General features: G+C 39.7%; 1 protein-coding gene across 1 annotated transcript; it reads right to left on the bottom strand.

Moving 5' to 3' along the window:
• Nucleotides 1–3,655: 3,655 nt before the first annotated feature.
• On the bottom strand, nt 3,656–19,759 carry f8 (coagulation factor VIII, procoagulant component). Its single transcript, XM_079352183.1, has 27 exons — nt 19,475–19,759; nt 19,008–19,108; nt 18,441–18,563; nt 17,210–17,422; nt 15,746–15,928; nt 15,491–15,594; nt 15,108–15,228; nt 14,729–14,999; nt 14,465–14,639; nt 14,273–14,360; nt 13,270–13,481; nt 12,947–13,091; nt 11,610–11,819; nt 10,635–11,416; nt 10,400–10,542; nt 9,578–9,743; nt 9,202–9,441; nt 8,711–8,927; nt 8,442–8,624; nt 8,204–8,320; nt 7,373–7,444; nt 7,148–7,233; nt 6,885–7,040; nt 6,510–6,654; nt 6,273–6,421; nt 4,374–4,556; nt 3,656–4,267 (listed from the first exon to the last, which is right to left on the bottom strand). The coding sequence occupies exons 1-27, from the start codon at nt 19,693–19,695 to the stop codon at nt 4,118–4,120; spliced, it is 4,956 nt and encodes a 1,651-aa protein (XP_079208309.1). The 5' UTR covers nt 19,696–19,759; the 3' UTR covers nt 3,656–4,117.
• Between the last annotated feature and the right edge of the window lie 436 nt (nt 19,760–20,195).

Genomic DNA, 20,195 nt, shown 5'->3' with positions numbered 1-20,195 from the left:
TCATTTCGCAGACGGAGAAATTTACAAAGAAGCCTAATACATTCAGAATGTAACTAAACTTGGGCCAAGATGTTATAAGATAGATGAGAAGCACTGGAGTTTTCACTAAAAATGAGGCAGAAGTAGCAAACAGTGGCAACACTCTTGACAATACCATTGTTTGGAAAAAAGTAAAATCTCCCCTGGCTTTAACTCTAAATGAGCAGGAAAGCCTTAACTATTTCATCAACCACTTTATTTATTTTACAATGTTATCGAGCCTCTGGATGGTTCAACTTACTTTTTTCTAAGATCATTCAGGGGTTTCCTCCACTGACAACAAATTGTCTTATGTCGGTTTCTCATTCAGCAAATCAACCCCAGGTGAACTTACATGATGTAAAATGTCCCGAGTACTTCATCAAAGGATGAAAAACAATCAGGCATTCTGTAGAGCAACAGAGAAGTTCTATGCGGTCTCCTTGCGTTTATTAATTTGGAATACACCTTTAAATAGATTGGTACAGAATGTTCACATCTCGACTGAAGCCACTTTTGTGTGCATTTGTGATTGTGCATGTTGGCCTCTAGGTGTCTCCACAGTAACTCATGTAACACTTTATACTGTCCAGCAGAGGTCCCCACTTCCTCATTTCTCAGAGACGAACATATTGAGACTTGAGTGTGTCTAACTGAGAGAGTACTGTAAGCCTATGTCCGACTGTTTTTAAAGCTGGAGAACGAGGCCTTCAAGGTGCATCAATTAAACAGAATGTCTACCAGAATTAATTACAAAAGGTGCCTGTGATTTGCTAAAACTTTCAGACTTTAAGCGTTTAAAATAATCAGAAATGACAGAGTGCTTGTGTGCTTATTGCACCATTACCCAACAGTTTTAACAATTGTTCTCATCATACTTACCTTAGTTTAGACTAGGCTGATCAAGGCTTCAATTTTCAGGTACTTTTTAAAGACTTTTGTCTGGCAAATGATGAAAGAAATACTAGCATATTTAAAGGGATCTTCACACTAGCTGATTTTAAACTTCAAAATTATCACTACTTAACTGCGTCTTTAATATGATGATTATTTCAAAACTAGCAATGTCACTTCAACGTCATTTCCAAAGTCACTGAGTGATAGTGCTCACTTTTTATGCCATAATGTAGTTATGTTGGTGGGATTTTTTTAATACATGACTTAATGATTGAACAGTACATACATACTTACTTACACAACAAACACACACGCTGCGAAGCAATAAGTTCCTGTTTACAAGAAGGTTAAAGAAAGAAAGAATAAGAAAGTTAAGAAAATGGATTCAAAGAATTCTGACCCATCTTATACCGATACACTTTACAGAATATTATTCTACCAGCTTTTCATGAGCAACAGATAACTCCACTCATGATGAAAGATCCAAGTTTCTTATATAACCTTGAGGTTTCTGTTCTAAAGTCTCCTGTGATGTTGTCTGTGTGAGTTGTGTTGTAAAGGCTAAACCCCCCCCCCCCCCCCCCCCCCCCAAAAAAAAAAAAAACACAGAAAAGGGCAGAATTGTGTTGAAAGAAAAGATGAGAAAACTTTGGTCTTTTTTTTTCTTCTTTTTTTCACTTTTGTGGCAAATTGCCTACTGAGAAATACACCATTTTACACGGTTGCAAGTTTTTTTAAAGGGAAGTGTGGTAGTCATTTAGGAAGTTTTAAACATCATTTTGTAGAACATAAAGTGTCTGACGGTAGATCACTTGATGGTTGGTCTGATGTCAGTGTGACAGGTCTGATGAAATACACAAGTTGATTTAAAAAACAATATACATATAATCTACACAACTAACAAGTATGTACAGAGAAGAATTGTTCTGATGTTTAGTTTTTGAGGATCACACTACAAATTACCTCAAATAATGTTCTTTGTAAAACACAAAATGCCTCTACATACAAAATGAAAAATGAAAATGTAACAATCTACAGCCAAAACTCAAAACTAGCTTCTTCCACAAACAAAATAAAAAGAAGCCAATCAAAAAATAAAAAGCAAAAATAAAACTACAGTATGTTAGAATATTAAGGCCTTAATCAAAAACACCCTCCTTCCACCAAAGGACTTTGCTCGATGTGAAGAAACACACACACACACACACACACACACACAGATATTGAAGATTTCCCATCATTTACATAATTCTTGTTTATGAAGTGTGTTCCAGGGAAAATCATTTTTACAGTTTTTAGTCATTTGTTTTTCCACCAAAGGGACTCATTGAAAATGCCAGATGATGAAATCCAAGAAGACATATTCACATGCACAATTGCGTTGAGATCTTTATTCTTGTTAGCTTTAGGAACATCAGACTTTTGCTCTCTTGCAAACTAAGAGAAGAACAGAGAATTTTCTTTTTACGCCTTTTGTGGTTGATTGCAAATTTGAGCTGGTTGACCCAAAATATGCATTACATCATTTATTTTGTTGACTTCCAGTTTGGACAGAACGTCTTTAAAATAATCAAACAAGCATATTTTTAAAACATCTTTTTTACAATGGTTACTATCAACCTTTTGTTCTAACTTTCACATGAGCAAGTATTGTTTTAATAAACATGATCACATTTCTTGGATGATGGTTGTCAAAAACAACTTTAGTGTTCCATTCAATGGTTCCACTTCATCATATGTGATGTTTGTGTTTGGTATCCACAACATGGATAATTGAGAGCAGCCTCAATCAATGTTAAAAAAAAACATCAATTCTGAAACAATGTGATGTAGGCCTATATTTAAAATTAGGAGTTAATAATTATACCATTGGAGAATCTCAGTGTTCTAGCTGATCTTCACTCTCCATTGCCTTTATTGACTGCCCTTTTCTCCATTCACATGCTGTACAAACACAATCCCAGCAGCTGATAGATAATCAAACATCAGGGCAGCAGGTTGCAGCCTTCGCTCACCTGTTTCTTTTGGGTGAGATTATGTTTATTAGAGTTGCATTCAGGTGTCTGCTGCTGAGATTATGGATGGTGTGTTATTGTTTTCAAAGGGATAAAGAGTGACAGCCAACGCACATCCTGTCCGATATTATTGTCCTCCGAATAAAACACACATCCTCGCCTAGAAACTTCCTCCACTGATAAAGGTTTGATAACACTCGGTCAGACACGTAACTGCTACTGTTGTCTTTAGACGATTCACACAGTCAGACCCAAAGTATACGTAGAAGTATACTATCTCAGACACAAGTAAAGACACACACCTTGATGTTCATCTGGAACATACTTCTTTTTCCTTGGTTCAAACAGACTGTTTAGTTTAACTTGTAACTGAGCGTTGTTGGAGCAGAGTGGTTCATTGTTTCTGCGGGGAGGGCCTGGTGGAGTTGGATAAGCCAGAATAACAGTCCAGGAACATTTTGGACTGAAGACAGATGGGAAGAAGAAAGAACAGAGATAATGTTGTGGAAAGAGCGGAGTAACAAAAGCAAAGAGTGAAGGCTCTTTGTCTTTTCCTCCCATGGAAAGGCCCTCTAGTTTCTAACTGAACCTTAACATGAATTGGGTAAGGAGTTTTAAAAGCTTTATTCTCGGACTTTGGCTTTAAATTAAAATCAGAGATTTTTTTTTTATTTGTAAAAAAAACCTTGTCACACCTGACGGTGAAATGAAGACCAATGACATCATTTGAGATCCATTGTTTATATAAAAGCAGAAAAATACATTAATATAGACTTTACCAACAATATACATCAACCCTTCAAACTTTATACATCACTCTGAGTCTGTAATATTTACACTAGGCCCTCCATAGTCGACACTCTTTACAGTAAAGACTATGTAGCTCAACTGCCTTCAATACTCTTTTAACTAAAATCAACCCTTCTATCCTTTTGAACATTACATCAAACAAAAGCTTTGCTTGATAAAGAAAATATTCATTTCTGAGAACATTTTTACTGCTTAAAAAAAATGAAAGTGGCCACAGAAAACACTGTTCAACTAAAGATCACTATTAAATATTGAAATATTATTAAGTGTTTTATAACACACATACATATATTTCTTTTTTTTTTTTTTGCCAGTCACAACTCCAAAAAGAAACCAAGAACCATTTTACAGCATGTACAGTCGTAGCTGGGTCAGAGTCACTGCTGTGTGTCACAGCCCAGCACCTCGAGGCGCAGGGCGATGTCATTGATCCAGCCCCGGGGATGGATGCGGAGAAATTGGCCGAACAAAGCGGGCTCAAAAACATTGAGAACTTCCTCATCTGGGTCGTTGTTTCCAGGGAAGATCTAAGGAAGGGAAGATGGGAGAGCAAACGTTTAGGGTGAGTGATAAAGTCAGACGCAATCTCTGTCACGAAAAAGCGACTCTTCAAACGTGTTCCGAGGACGATACCTTTTCTTTTTGGGAGCGCTCCTCTAACACACTGCTCCATGAGCGTCCGTCACGGCTAACAGTGACGGAGAACTCAGTCACCATCATTTGGGTCATCAGTGATCGGGCTCCTTGTGTTATGACCCCTGTGATGCGTTTTACGCTCCCCAGGTTCACCTGCAGCCACTCGTGGGGGTTGTTGTTCTGGGGTAAAGGACAGAGGAAACACTTCTTTGAAATCTCAGAAATATAATTTTTCATAAACAAACACAAGATTGAGTCCTTTCAGCAGCTTTATCGGCACCGGTGTTACCAACAGATATTTTGCATTGTTTTTAATCTTTTAATTTAAAATGTTGAAGTCTCTCCAAATGACAAAGTTAAATCCTTCAAAATAAAACGGATAGAAAAAATGTTGTCTTTCACTGTGGGAAAAAAAAAAATCTGGACAACAACACCATCGAAATAAGAATGAGAGGGACGTGTTACCCTGATATTGTATGACTGGAAATATAAGGGTTGTGAGTTCAACGCATTCATGAAGGAAGTTCCATGAAAACGGAATAAATTGATACCAGCTTCTGAATGAAATACAAGCAGCCAAGGCAAAGGAAAACAAAGCAAGAGATGTAGCGAACAGCCACAGGGAACAGCACAAAACTTCCTCTCCCACATTCCTCTCAGATGACTCAGAAACATATAAACCAGGAGAGGGTTTTCTGGCAGAGCATCTTTTTTTCCACTGACATTATGTGGCTGCACCAGGGCAGCTGATGAACAATCAGGTTTTAACAGTCAAACACAGAGTTTTTCAGCTACAGGAAACATCCAAACAAAAAAAAAAAATGCTTCAAATTTCAAATCTAAAAACGTTTTCCTGATTCGACTTGAGTTTGAGAACAACGAAAAACCCTTAATGTCTGTTTTCATGTCAGAACTTTGAGAACTATTTAGAATATAAAAGACTATTTGGCCTGCAGGGATTGACTTCTGTCCATGGATCACTCGTATTAGTGTTTGACTTGTGACCTTCATTATTAGCTTTACAACATGACAGAAGGGGAAGTCACACCTCTGCAGAGCAGTGCTGGAAAATATGACCACAGTCAGAAAACAACACAGTAATGTGAAGGCTGCATTACATTAACTTACTGGACTTAACATTTATTTTTTTTACATGCAATCCATTGCACCTTTTATTTTTTTATTATAATTCTTTATATTTGACATTTTTTAAATTCTAATTCATATATTGGTAACTGCTTCTTGTATTTTATTTCATTGAAGTTCTTGCTTATTTCCCATGTCAACAAATTCCTTGTATGTGTAAATGTACTTGGCAATGATTCTGATGATCATGATGAGGAGGTGGAGGAGTAGTCATTTTTATTGACTACGGTTCATGTGACTACAGTAAATTACACGAATGCGCTCCTGAACATTTCTAGAAAATGTCCTCAAGCCTACACTTGAAATCGTCCGTTTTTTGCATTGATATCAATGATTGCTGAATTTGGACATATACACGGTACAAATGAAATGAAGTGGAGAAGAACCCACTGGCAAGAAGAAGCAGCTTCGTTACGCTTCCGAGATCGCGCCGATAATGCCCCACTCACAGGCGCACAATTGCTTGCAGTTAATTCTCCTCAATATTACCTGCTGAATTCATACATCGGCACACCCAGAATTTTTGTGGATATTTTACAACCACGCTTCAGGAAAAGTATTCAGAAGTTTTGCATGTGTAAATAGGGCTGTATTATCCTACTGCTGCTTGTTATGATAGATGACTTAAGTTGAACTCTGTCTCTGTCTTCCAACAGAAGAGTATAATACAGAGTGTTGCATGAGTTTATGGACTCTGTTTTCAAGATTAGATTTGAATTTCATTAACAATTTGTGTATGTTGGCGCTCACCTCGGGCCTCCAGGCGTTGGTGCTACCTTCCAGATGCAGGCGAGCAAGGTGAGGGCTCCAGCTACGCAGTAGAGATGAATAATATGTGGAGGCATTAAAGCGATCGTCCAGAAAGTCCCTCTTCTGAAGCCCGAATGACTGAGAGCAGCCTGGTCACACACAAAAACACACACTTCACAGATACTGTACATTCACAATATGTTCACACTATTTAATCCTGCTGTTGGGACAACTCACTGTTTAGATCACAGCCCAGCAACTCCAGTCTAAGAGCAGGCTTTTGCTTGTAGTCGATTGGATGAATCCTGACATAGCGAGCCAAAAAGGGTGGAACAAAAAGGTTTTGTCTCACTCTGGAGCTGTCCAAGTTGCCATAAAATCTCTGAAATAGAGAACAATTTGTGTCGACTTAAAGGATTATGTCGATTTGCAGGGATTTATAACAGAACCCTGCAGGAGAAACGCAGCTGCAGAAAATAACAGTTATCAAGGTGAAGAAGATTTTCCCTTACGTACAGCATATCTTCCACTCTCTCATTGTATTGCTGTCACCATGTAAACGCAACCATAAAAGATGCAGTGTGTGTGTGAGTACCACAATGGAGGACATACATGTTTCTGCTTTATATTGTTTCCTCTGTATTCTGTCCAGGTCTCCTGGTCCAGACTGTAGGAAATGCTGAAGATTCGGATGTAGTGGTCCCTCAGCCTCGCCCTGACTCCCTGCGTCTCTACACCGTGCAGCAGTGTCGGCCTCTGAAGGTCCACCTGATGACACACACACGACACTTCACTCCAATGCGCACGGCAACAGGTATGCTCTATTCAGATGCACTTTGAACACTGCATCATTTTAACACACATTGTTAAGTTACCTGTAACCATGAATTACTGTTCCTGCCCATCCAGGCATTGATATAACCGGACTGATCCAGTCTTGCAAGTGCTGGTCGCCAGCTGTCTGGAAACATACGTGTAAACACGGTTATAATCTAGCATTATAACTCCAGGGTTTTTCGCTGTTCACTGAGTGTTATGGTGTCACTCCTGTGATGAAGTGTCTTCTTGTCAGTTTTGCCTTCATACTGTAACAGTCTTACCTATCTGATCTGATGCAGTCATCTGGGAATCCTCAATGTGTCCTGATTTTATCCCCAGAGGCATCAGACATTCTGCACAACAAGACGAGACAAGTCTGACTCAGCAGTTTGAGTTTTAATATCGTATTTTCAGTTAAATGTGAATTTGAATCTATTTCTCTGACTGCTTGATAAAGACAGTACAGACCCACGCATTATACATTTCAGAGGTGTTTCTCGAAATGATGACATGCGACTCTACAGATTTACACCAGATATTTGGTTATAAATGGGAAGTTCTCGTTTACTGAAAAGCCCCATGAATTACACAATGTGAAACTACTTCACAGTGTAGAAAATGTGGGAAAAGCATATGACATAAATCAAAGGATGTTATAAAACTCATCAAAGTGTTGTGACAAGAGTGTGTAACCGGACTTTCGGCAATCATGCAGTACGCCCCTTGTTTCCAAATCTATTACACCTATTACACACCGCAAAATGTCATCACCCGTTCTCCAACACACCATTGTTTGGCTGCTCAGCTGTGCATGCTATGTTGCCATGTGTATCTCAGATGCTCAGAGTCTGGCTAAAGCCGACAGGAATTCTGCTTTAAGTACTTTCCCTTGACCTGTGGTTTAGTAAAACTGATCTTGAACAATGGTCGGCCCTCAATGAAAAGAAAGGGAAACAGCAATGTACTCAGGATTCTTCCTGTTTGCCCTGTTTGAGTCATGCCAAACTGACAGAGGCTTCCAGAATCAACATGCTTGTTCTGATTGTAACTTCCTATAAACATGAACGGTATACAAATGCCACACACACAACTTTCACACAGCTTTTACCTACTTTTTTTATAGACCAGAAGTTTAGCTCTCATTCCAGCCATCTGGTGCTCTCCGATGTTGCACTCCACCAGCCAGGTGCCGAGTGTGAGTGGTCTCATCTCCACCGTGCCAAACACCCCTGTGTTTAATACAGCAGAGCAAGAAAGGATAAGGTTATCAGAGTGTTAGGAGACTTATAGCTTATTATAGCATCTTCTTATAAATCTTGCACATGTTCAGGTGTGTATTTGTGTGTTTACCAGGGAAGAGATTGTAGATGCCCATACGATGTTCCACTTTGGTGTGAACAGTGAAAGGTAAACCATGGAAGTGAACAGCATGGTACTCTCCATCACCTCCTACGTTCAGGAGGTGCCACCGGACCTGCTTGTGCTGCTCAGCTAACAGACCAGGAAGTGTCTCAGCCACATAACCATTTATTGCTAGAAAAATAAAGAGTCATTACTTCTGAGAAACAAAAAAAGCCTTCTGTTTATACATGATCCGAACAAATGTTCAATGTCTCCACCTGAAAACTTATTACTGATGTGGTACCAGGGGTCCTCAGTGTTGACCTGACAGGGGGGAGCACAGTGCTGCTGCAGGTTCTCCTCCATGTACCAGCTCTTAGTTTCATCGAATGTGTGGAAAAGAAGAGAGAACTCCTGGATGTCTGGCTGTATTCTCAGCTTGTTGGGTTTACAGATCACCAGAGGACCAATCAAACCTGAATGAAGGTCCCTCTCCTGGAACACAGTATACAAATGTGTGTCTCAAGATTGATAGGCATAATTCAAACTCTTACAGAGACATACCCTCATTGAAACCTAAGTATTAATGAACTGAACTTAAGACAAAACAATTCAGAAAAACAAACAAAACAATCATGCTGCTACATGCAGTATAGTAAAATAATCCACCACTTGCCACAGCTTTGTATCCACACACAAACTAAGTTACTATGCAGTATGTAGACGGAAAATAAAGCTGGAGCAGTTTGAAGGGGAGACATGTACCCACCTTGTCCACAGTGGAGTAGTAAGCTCCAGCTTTGCAATCAAATTCACTGTCAGATGGCCCTTGCTTTCTGCTGACCCTCCAGTTGTAGGTCCGTGCCTCCCCGGGAGGCACAGGCTCTCCTGGGACCCCGGTTGGAGCTGTGGGAGAGTGGCGTTGGGTGATGCCTGCACCTTGGCCATGGTCGTAGACTCCCTGAAGATGAAAGGAGTAAGGCCTGGATGCCTTGTTCTTAAAGAGCACCTTACATAAAACAGAGTGAAAAAGGAAAGGTCACCAAACAGTAAAACAAATCTGTTCTTCTGTTACTTATATTTATTCATTAAATGTACATTAAATGTGTAATCATTAAATATTGCTCAGCAATTCTAATACTCACAGTGAAGCGTTCATTAATCTCAACTCTGATAATTGGTCCCATGATCCCCAGGTGTTCCTGGAACTCTCCTCTACCTATGGGACGCTCAAATTTTTCATCCCAGTAGGCCCGAAACACAACTTTCTTATACTCAGGCAGGAATTTTCTCATCCCACGACGCATCTCTCTAAAGAGAGGATATAGAAAAATAACATTAGATTACAAATGTAAACTAAGGTGAAAAATAAAGAAATTAGAGAGATGCACGTTCCAGTCTGCGTCTGCACGTCAGAGAACAACACAGAGGGGACATGACAAAACACTTTCTTGACTTTCTGGCTTATTCTGAGTCGTTTTAGTCAATACAGCCAGATCACTTCAGGATTTCTCAATAATGAAAGCTGTCCATGTTGTGCGCACATGCTCGTCCTCGGGCGTGCAACACAAGCTAAGAGGAGAACATTTTTTTAGGACCCACAATGTTTGCCTTCTTGCTGGGTCAGATGAGGTTGTATTAAATGAGGTTTGCACTCTTTGAAATATTAAAACATTAGTTTTGCGTGAAACGTTTTAATTCATGTACTCCTTTGTGTAGTTTTAAAAGAGAGTACAAAACACCAACCACATATGGAAACACTAGCAGATTGATTATTTACAAAAACCAACAAGGTATGACTTCCTGTTCTTATAACTGAGCTTAGACAATCATCTCCAGACCGTTGCTCCATAACACACAGACAGAAGAATCCTTCTAGATAATTGAGCGACACAGCAAGTAAGCCTATTGCTCAACTTGTCAAAACAAAAGTCCTATTATTAACATGGCTGAAATCTCATTCCTGCCTGGGTTTGATGAGCTGATGTGGTTTTCTGATGCCGTAGTCCCATGAGACCTCCTCTGCTGCGATGTAGTAAGTTTCATCTCTCTTCTCCCCGGAGCGCGGGTCAATGGAATCTGTGCCAAATTCATCTGCTGTGCCGTTCACCTTTAATAAAACATAGGTTTTACTGTGGCAAACATTTACTAAATAAATCCCCATAATAGATCTGCGAAGGACAAACCCACATGAAAGAGTACCTCATGGCTGTAGTCGTCATACTCTAGGGACAGATCAATCTCTGCTGTGTAATTGTTCTCAGCACTGATGTTATATTCCACATTCTGCAGAGCCGCTCTGATGTGGTTCTCATTTATTTCTTCTAAATGTGTGTTTCTATCATCCCTGTCCAGCAGCCGATCACTGTGCAGTAAGATCTCGTTGTTCTCTTCAAACTCACTGTTTGTCCCATTTTGTAAACTTATTTCCTCGGGTTTTACTTCGTCACTGCTGTTGGTTCCATTTCCCATAGTATTATCTCCTATCTCCATCGCGGTACTTCCATCCTCAGAGGATCCAGAACTGATATCTTCATCTGTCCAGTTGCCCTCAGTGTGTCTTCTCTGTCTGCCACCACTTTCTCCACTGGGTCCAGTCCCATTCTGAGACTCAATCCACTCTCCGTCTCTATCGATTTCCTCCAAGATATTCAGCGGGATTCCTCCGTCTGGTTCTTCCAAGGACGTCGCACTCACGTCCTTCAGCTGACACCCTGAATGTCCTACAGCTACCTTAGTTTCCGTAGCATTAGGACTGGAAGTGTTTACTGTTTGAGTAATGTTTTTGCACACTCGAATCATCATTGTGCGATTATGAGATCTACTGCTTCTCGGCATTGGATGATCAATATATGCAGAAAGGTCTTCATCCCCGTCATGGTCGACTAGAGGGAGGTCTCCGGTACTGGACTGAAGAACAGAGTAATAAACGCTCATACCACGGTTTTTCAGTCTGCTATCAAAGGCAATGATTTCCCATTCACCTGAGAGTAAGCAGAATAAATAAAAAAAACCATGAACATGAATAAAGGCAGAATCCTGATGTTAGGTGGTGTCTATGGTTAATGTTCCAAAAGTTGAACATCTATATCAGGATCTTCATTTTTTATCGCAATAAAGGATTAAAGAAAAGAAACAAGACAGGGAGAGTTTAAAAGCTTAAAACTTCAGTCTTACCCATCACCTCAGGTTCCATGGTAAGAGTCACGCCAGTCATTGGGAAGAGGGTGATGACTGACTGGTGGAGGCCTTGGTACTGAAAGAGGTTTCCAGTGAAGTAAACGGAGAGGAAGTCACTCTGGGTGCTCACATATGACACGAGCCAGAAGGTGACGTCAGTTTTAAGAATAGCAAACTGACGTCTGCCGAACATCATGCCGTTCACGCCTGATGGTAAAAGAAAATTCAGTTTTTCAATACATGATTTGCTCTCTCAGTGCATTCAGTGTCGATGTTCCAAAACTATAGATATAAACGAGGATAATGACCACCAGCACTCTCTGAATTAAGGGAATCATGTCAGTGCAGCAGCAGGTGTGTATGTCAATGAATGGCTTGGATTTAGACCAGATGTGAATATGTATATATATATATATCCTTGGTTTCAGCACTGTGTGCTAACTTATTAGCTCGCGCTCACAGGTAATGACAAGGAAAACAACTACATTTCCCCTTGGGGATTACTAAAATGTATTATTCTTCTTTTGGTGTCTCGCATAGTTTAGGGGTGATTAAATCCAGAGATGAATCATAAATACCTTCCTACCTAGTTGGTGTAGATTGTGAGTACTGGTCAGGTTTTTTCTTCCAAAGACTTTTGTGTTTCTCTTTTGAAGCAGCTTTAGCAGCCACAGTGTTCTGAGGGAGTTAAGTTCCTAGTCAGCTGCTCAGTGCTGCTCAGTTCCCCCTTTTCTAAGCACTTAATGTGAAGGGAGTTTGCTTTATTTTAGTTTATTATCATTGTGATATGTTGCTAGCAAATGTATTGATCATCCTTCTGGGGTAATTTAAAAATACTTCTCCCCAGTCCTCAATTGCATCCCAGTCCTAATCCTCCTGACAGTAAATAACCAATTTGAAGTTAAAATGATGACACATTTTGTTGGGTTACTGATAATGATAGACCTACAGTGAATCATTACCTGAAACAGCAGCTTCAGAGCTGCTTTTAGCAAATGTTTAGCTCCCCGACCTCCATCTTTAATCTTTAGCTCACATTTAAGGCTTGATTGTACAAGCAGCTACCCTAACCCTAACCCTATCTTTAAAAATCCACCTTATTCGACCTGCTTAGGGGCCAAACAGATGATGGACAAAACATCGAGAGCAGTTTAAAACTCAACAAAAGACCAGTAAGTTGAAAGAAAAATGATTCACTGCAGGTTCAAATTGAAAGTCTAAAGCATGGGTTCTGTTTTAGCAGAACATTCATTCTGTCAAGACCTCTAAAGGGACTACTACTCCACTACCCACAGAACAATGAGCTATAAATGAAGCCCTTGTTTTTAACTTACTGTAAATGACATTTGAGCTGTAGAATTGAGGGTCCACTGTGTTGTAGGCGATTTTGCTGGAATTCTGCATGTTATCATCGAAGAACCAACTTCTGTTTTCATCAAACACGGCAAATGTCACGCTCCACTCTCCATCCGTGCCAAACTGTAGGCAAAATGGATTCAAAACAAGAGACACGGGGAGTTGTATTACATATGTGCAGGTGAGAGAACACAATGTAACTTGCACCTTTTTGCATTGTTAAAGGATGTTTCCTTTTATGTGGTTTTCCAGTGAAAAGCATCGATCTGAAAAGTTGATTTAACAGAGACTTTTTTCTCACCAGACGTCCTCTGGTGTCTATGGCTCCATGCTTGCAGATGAGCAGGTTGCCCACCAGCCCAGAGGCTAAGTCCCTCTCTGGGTTGACGGTGCTCTGATACAGTTGAGTCAGACACTCGGGGTCTCCCTTTAAGGGTCCATCATCAATTGTAAGCCTCCAAACATAGCTAAAGGTCCCGTTAGGGGGAATACCCATTGATTGCAGGTCCTTCTCTGCAAATATTTGATGAAATAAGATTATACTGAACTCTGATGTGAGGAGCAGAATAGAGGCAAATAACTCAAGCATAAGACAAGAAAACATAGGAATAAACATTGCACATGAAGTAAGTACATTTGTGTTTGGTAGATCATTTCTTTGTAGTAACAATGCTTACTAAATCTTAAACTGTTAGCAGGCTAATTTATTTCCCTTTTAAACGGTGTCACATTTGTTACCAACATGTATTTGTGGGATAAGCAGCAGAGCTGAGTATGTGGGTTTGTGCCTATGAAAAACTTGCCAAATTTTCTTACTGTTAAGCAGTAAGTCTGGTGAGTAAGTGAAACATGCTGGAGGCCATGTGAAAAATAGATAGTCTCAGCAGTTGTCACTACCATGTTAGCTCACACTCATGGAGCCTGAGTCTGTTATTGGTAGCAATGCTGTTGGAATTGCGCTGGTGACTAAGGGCAATGTGGTAGGTTATGTAATTTATCAGCAGAGCACGAGGGCATAATTGGGATGAGGGGTTTCTTCACTGAGTACTTAGTAGTACTTGATCAGCCTTATTGACTTATTTGAACCTCATTCCCTGCTATTCTAGCATGGAAAGGGAGGCGAGTAAGAAGAACTATACTTCTCCCAAACTCTTGAGTTTGGGAGAAGTATAGAGACTGTCAGAGACTTGGGTTCTGCAAGATTCCTAATATCCATCTGATACTGGACCATTAAGTTTACACCACTTCAACTCTTAAACATATTTTGTTTTTGTCTGTTGGTTTGCACAAAAGACAATGCTTACCATTTGCAGATTTGTCCAGTGGTAATATCTGGGTCAGGCCAATGGGGTAAATATTGAAAGGACGATCAGCCCGGTTTTTCAAAGTGATCTGGACACATTTCAAAACGGTAATTGATGAGTACAAAGAATGACAAAGAGTTTCATATGGTCACAAAGGTATAAGTGATCATGCTGAACATGTCATTGACTCACATAGATTTGATCGTTGACTTTTCCCTTTAGAAGTGGACCCAGCAGTGTTGGAGCAACAGTTGGAGCATTTTTCCTCTGAGTGAAAGATTTGTCTGTGTATTCCACATAAGCCACCTTTTTATACCTGTAGCCTAGGTGATGTGGAGCTTCAGGCAAGTACCCAGACTGCATCTCACTATTGTATCCAAGAAAAAAAGACACCATCCAGTTCAATGTAGTGACCAACTTGATGACCTCCATTTTCCTCCCATGAATCTCTCCTACCTGTCTGTGGGTTTGAGATGACCAGTGTAGTCCCAGCTAACCTCTTCAATAGCGATGTAGTGCTGCCAGGTTCTTGACTGCTCTCCCCCAAAAGCTCTGACTTGCACTTGTGGTTTTTGAAAGCTTACTGTGTTGTATTCAGTGTCATCAAAGTAGCTGTCTTCGTAACTGTTGGCGCCGTCATTCTTGTATTTGGCGTTACGCAGGTCAGGTCCCGGCAGAACGGCAGGCTTAGGGCATTTTTCCACCACGAACATAGCATTCATACCATCTGTGTGGGAAAGTAATGTAAAAATCAAAGTCACCTTTGAAATAGAGGTGATTTAACTTCTTTGAAAGGAGAAAAAAAAGTCTGGGGGACTTTTTGACTCTTTCTTACCATGGCGGTGAGCATGTATCTTACAGCTAATGAGAAAGCGACCAACAGTAGTAGGTCTCAGTTCTGCGCTGATGAATGACATAGGGGTCACTTCCACAGTGGCTTTACGATGTGTCAACACCTAAAAGAAAAAATTAATGTGGTACAATTTTAAAAAAAAGGAGAACGAACCCTACAAAAACCTAAGAATCCTTAAATACCATTTGTTTCTGTTTTTTTTTTTTTTTGGGGGGGGGGGAGAAAGACTTATAAGGGACAATTCATTGACTTTTTCAGATCTGTATAATAATCATGCAAAAATCCAATTTAGATAATCAAGAAATGTCTCAGTTAATCTTAAAGTGGTTTGTTATGACTGGCAAGGATGTGAAAACCTGAGTTACCTGCAGGGTGTGACCCTGAAACTGAATGGAGTGGATTTCTGAAGCTGTGCCCATTCCAATCAGATGCCATAACACATTGGTTTGACCCTGACACACTTTTAAACCTGCATGCAGATGCACAAACAGATGGAGAGAGAATGAGGCCATGTTCCTGTGTTGACCGCTGATAAACCAAGCACAATGTTAGCAACACTTAACATTACAACACAGCTTCATGGAACAAGCTTGTGGTCTACAGCCAGTGTGGCTCATTACCAGGTAACGTTGAATTGACGTATCCATTGATGGTGTGGTATTCTCTCCTCTCAGGGCCCCTCTTAAACTTCTCTCTGCTCCTTCTCTCTCCTATCTCCCCATACCAGCTTTTTGTCTCATCGAACACGGCAAACAGTAGGACAAATGGTGGATTTTTCCACTGGCCATCCGCTTTGAAGGCACCTGGAAACAAGTGCACACATCATACAAGCGCCATCATGTCTTCACAATTATTTGAAGCAATGTTCACATCCACCTCTCTGAGTTGTAGAGACTTGGGCAAGTATCTGACTTTCAGTGTGGGTCCATTATCTTATCATATCTGTATCATTTTTAATATCTCTATTGATCAAAGAGCTGAGAAAATTATTACTTAGAGTGTATAAGTCATCATATCATACTTACATGCTTATCTGAGGTGGTGATCATGGCAAACATTAAACCTTATTCACATCACCATGTCACACATGTCCCTCTAAACATCTTGCCAATTAGCTCAAAACATCTAAGAGTGGAGGCACACTAATGTGATTGGATTGAAAAAATACATTGAAACTGCATTTCAGTTTAGCTGATTTTCAAACTTGAAATAATTCATTTGAAAGGTTACACTACACACACACTAAATAAAAAGGTATACTTGTTATGGCCATGAGCTTAGTGGACCATTTAGACAACTAAAAAAGGGCCCTTTCCATTCAACCTTAATTTAATCTCGCGACATCACTGAGGGGAGACCCCTCATTTAAAATGTCGAGAGAACAGTTTAAACAGATTGATGACAAAAACAATAAAGACAAGATATATACATTTCAAGTTACAGTAAAATAAACAAACAGATAATACAAGTCTACAGTTCAAACAGCTACACTCATGAGCACAGTATCATGTAATGATGTTTCTAAATTATTTTTTTTACATAATTATGGAGAGCTTATCTGTGCACCTGCCATAATCCTCTAAGTAGGACTCATGAAGGAGACCTTGAAAAAGGTTAAATGTTTATTGAGAGCCAACTTCCTCAAATCTGTGGCAAGCCAGTTTCTTGATTTAAACATTTAGAGTGTATCTTCTTTGTGTGTGGCTGAATGGATTTGTACTATTCAAACAGCTTTGAAACATTTCTGTCCAATATTTGTTTCACTTTTTAAAAGTTCAATTTTAGCACAACATCCGTATTTGAACAGCAGTAACCCCTTTATGCTGTATCCGCATCATCCTTTCTGTAAATGATTTGTGTGATCGAGATAAAAACATTACTTTTGTAAAATAAAGTTTAAATTCAAATAACTGGATAACTTCCGATTCATGAAATGTTTTGTGTTCCTTTGTATGTATCTGCTCTTATATTGTACATGCTTTTATAGGTTATGAGATGGCGAAGGGGCTTTGAAGACCAATAGATGACATAAAGAACCTTTTTGGCAATATAATATGCCCCATTTTTTCTTTTTAAAAACATACTTGATTTGCAGATTAGCAGGGCACCGATGAGTCCAGAGTTGACATCGCGGACAGTGTCCACCTGGGATGAGTAAGAGTAGGTGAGACACTCTGGATCACCGACGGTTGGACCGTCTTTGGCACTGATGTCCCACACATACGCATAGTATCCTCCAGGAGGGACGGCATCATCCTCCTTCTCCTGACCTGCTGTTGAGTCATCATATCCAGCTCCTGTACAGAAAAGACAGGTCATGACTCTTTAAATGCAGCAGCAGAGCTGAGTCAAAGTAGGAAAAGGAAAAGTCCAATGGTCTTATGTCCCTTCAGGCCATAATAACAGTGACTAGACGACTCTGATTTAGGCATATTAAATATGAGCTCTCACCAAAAAACAAAAACAAATAAAAAAACTTTTAAATACCACAAAGTAATGATATCGTATGTGATATTGCAATATTGCTTTCATATAAATACTATGCTTAAAATAAAGGCTTCATGACAGCTCGTTCTTTGCTGTGACTACTCAGCTTGTAATGATTATGCTGAACCCTCTAATAGGAATCAAACCCTGAGGCAGGAAGACTTGAACCATTCACAGGAAATGACTGCTTTAAATCTTCAGAAGCATTAGGACATACGCCAACACGTTCTGTGAAGAGTATGAACCTTCAAATCCTTCCAGGTCAGGGATAGCCTCACATTTTCTCTATGATCGAACAGCCTCTAGGATTTCTGTGTGGAGAACTGTTGCTGTAAGATTGACAGCTTAGCTCTCAGGAAACTGCACACACAAGATAGTGACAACCGTTGCTCACTATAGTTTCTAAAGAATAAGGAGGGGACGTTTTGGGCAAGTAATCTATTCCATGAAACAAATGGTTCTGGTTCTTAATGCTTTGATATTTACTGCCAGTCTCAGCATGTATCTTCTCTGTTCTCCTTTTTTTCTTTCTCAAAATTATTTCAGACTTCCAAAGAAAGAGTAAGAAAATCATTTAGGATTTTTTCTCACGATGCCGTAAAAGCAATATTGAATCACTGCGCTTTTTTTTTTATAGTTTGTCATTGGTTCATTTATGCTGTTACATGGATTTCACATTATCAAAGGATTATGAGTCAAAATGCTGAGTCAAAAAATAACAAGAAGATTAGGATGGATATGACTAATGTTCACGACTGAAGGGCAGAAGAGAAAGTAAAACGTTTCACATTTAAAGGACGATCTCATCTCTTCCATTCAGCTCTCTACCTTCAGACTGTTTCCAGTAGCTGATTCCCACTGGGCTGATACTATACGGCTGGGAGGCCAGGTTTTTGAAGTGGACCACCACCCTGTCAGTGGCTTTGGCCATGATCACAGGACCTTGAATGCCTGAAATCAGAACATGAGAAGATTCAAAACATATTTGATGATGCCCTGAATTCAAGCAGCAACAATCAACGTCTGTTATTTGTGTTGAAAAGTTGGGCAAACATTGCAACAATTCACAACGTTAGTCTTCAAATCATTGTCTTAAACGACTGAAAACACGTTTTATATTTAGCTTAGCAGATTATGGCAATTTATAGATCTAACCCACGCATGGAGGCTATAGTTCTCAAACTATGCGGCCCGAGTGTGAGTCCGGCCTGTGGTTCCTTTCCCTTATGCCAATCCCCATTCTCTCCCCATCATCAAATAAAGGCAGATACACCCCTCCACCCCCCCCCCCCCAAAAAAAAAGGGGGGAAAAAAGAATGACAAATAAATAAATTAAAATAAATAAATAAATAAATAAAAGAAGATTTGGTAAGAATACCAAATAAAGGGGCCTACCCATCCATGTTGGCTTTGACTTAGGCACAGTGAATGTTGAATCTGTGTACTCTCTGTACACCGCCTTAATGTACTTTTGAGGAATATCTTTAGATCTTGTCCTAAAATAAAACAAAATGAAAGATACATTACACAGCCTGCGTGTTATAAGAAAAATACTTAAACTTATTTATCAACATAGAATTTACCCATGTTTATATAGCCTACTGCAATATCAATATTTTTCATGAACTTGACACAAAACATTGTAAAGTTAAACAACAAAAGAAAGCAGGCCTAATAATACAACTGTTTTAACGATTGTAGCCTCGTTATTATTCTACTATGTATTATTATTACACCAACTTTACTATAACTGCAACTTTCTCCCAAGTGTTTGAACAAAGCAGCCTTTGATAAAATGGGAAATGTCCCAGAGACATTATAGCAGTTTATCCTTATTAAAACAAAGACGATGGCTTATTCACCTTTGTGTGGATGAAGGCTCTACTTGGTCCAAGTGGATGTAGTCCCAGCCGATCTCTACAGCTGCAACATAATAATGTCTGACTGTCGCGGAGGAGTCAAGAGTTTCGCCGGCGGAGCAGCAGAGCAGCAGCAGCAGCAGGAGGCGGCTCGCTGTCATTTCGGTGTGCGGGTCAAACACTGGCCCAGCTCTGTCTGCTGCCACTGCTCTGGGCTGAAACATTTAAAGGAAGGAAAGGAGGAGGTGAGGGTGGAGAGAGGAGGACAAGAAAACGGGGAAGCTGAAGTTGCACGTGGGGGCGCGTGGTGGGAGTGTGTTGGGGAGATTGTGCGCGCTCTTATGATAGAGTTAGATTCCCTGAGGATACATTTGTCAGTTGAACACAAACTACGAATCTAATATACTCTGAAAAAGAAGAAAACACATCATACAAACATTTGCAATAGTAATATACATGTCACGTAATAATATTTAACAAATTTAATATGTTAGGCTATTTGATCCTAACTTTAATCGCTCCAGGACGTTTTGTCTCAAAGGTTTGAGAGACACATTTCCTGATCGAAACAATTTTTTTTTTTAATTGTATACTTTTAATTAAGTGCCTTCTTGATCACTTGTTTCAGAGCAAGACGCACGTGTTTAAATTAATGGAGTTCTCTATCCCGTTATCACGTAATACACAGTGTTGGGAAATGAGTTTATACTGCTGTTATTGTTAA

Source organism: Symphodus melops, assembly GCF_947650265.1.
Source record: "Symphodus melops genome assembly, chromosome: 9".
NCBI lineage: Eukaryota > Metazoa > Chordata > Actinopteri > Labriformes > Labridae > Symphodus > Symphodus melops.
Note: the sequence above shows the minus strand (reverse complement) of the source record. Positions and strands in the feature narration are given on the sequence as shown.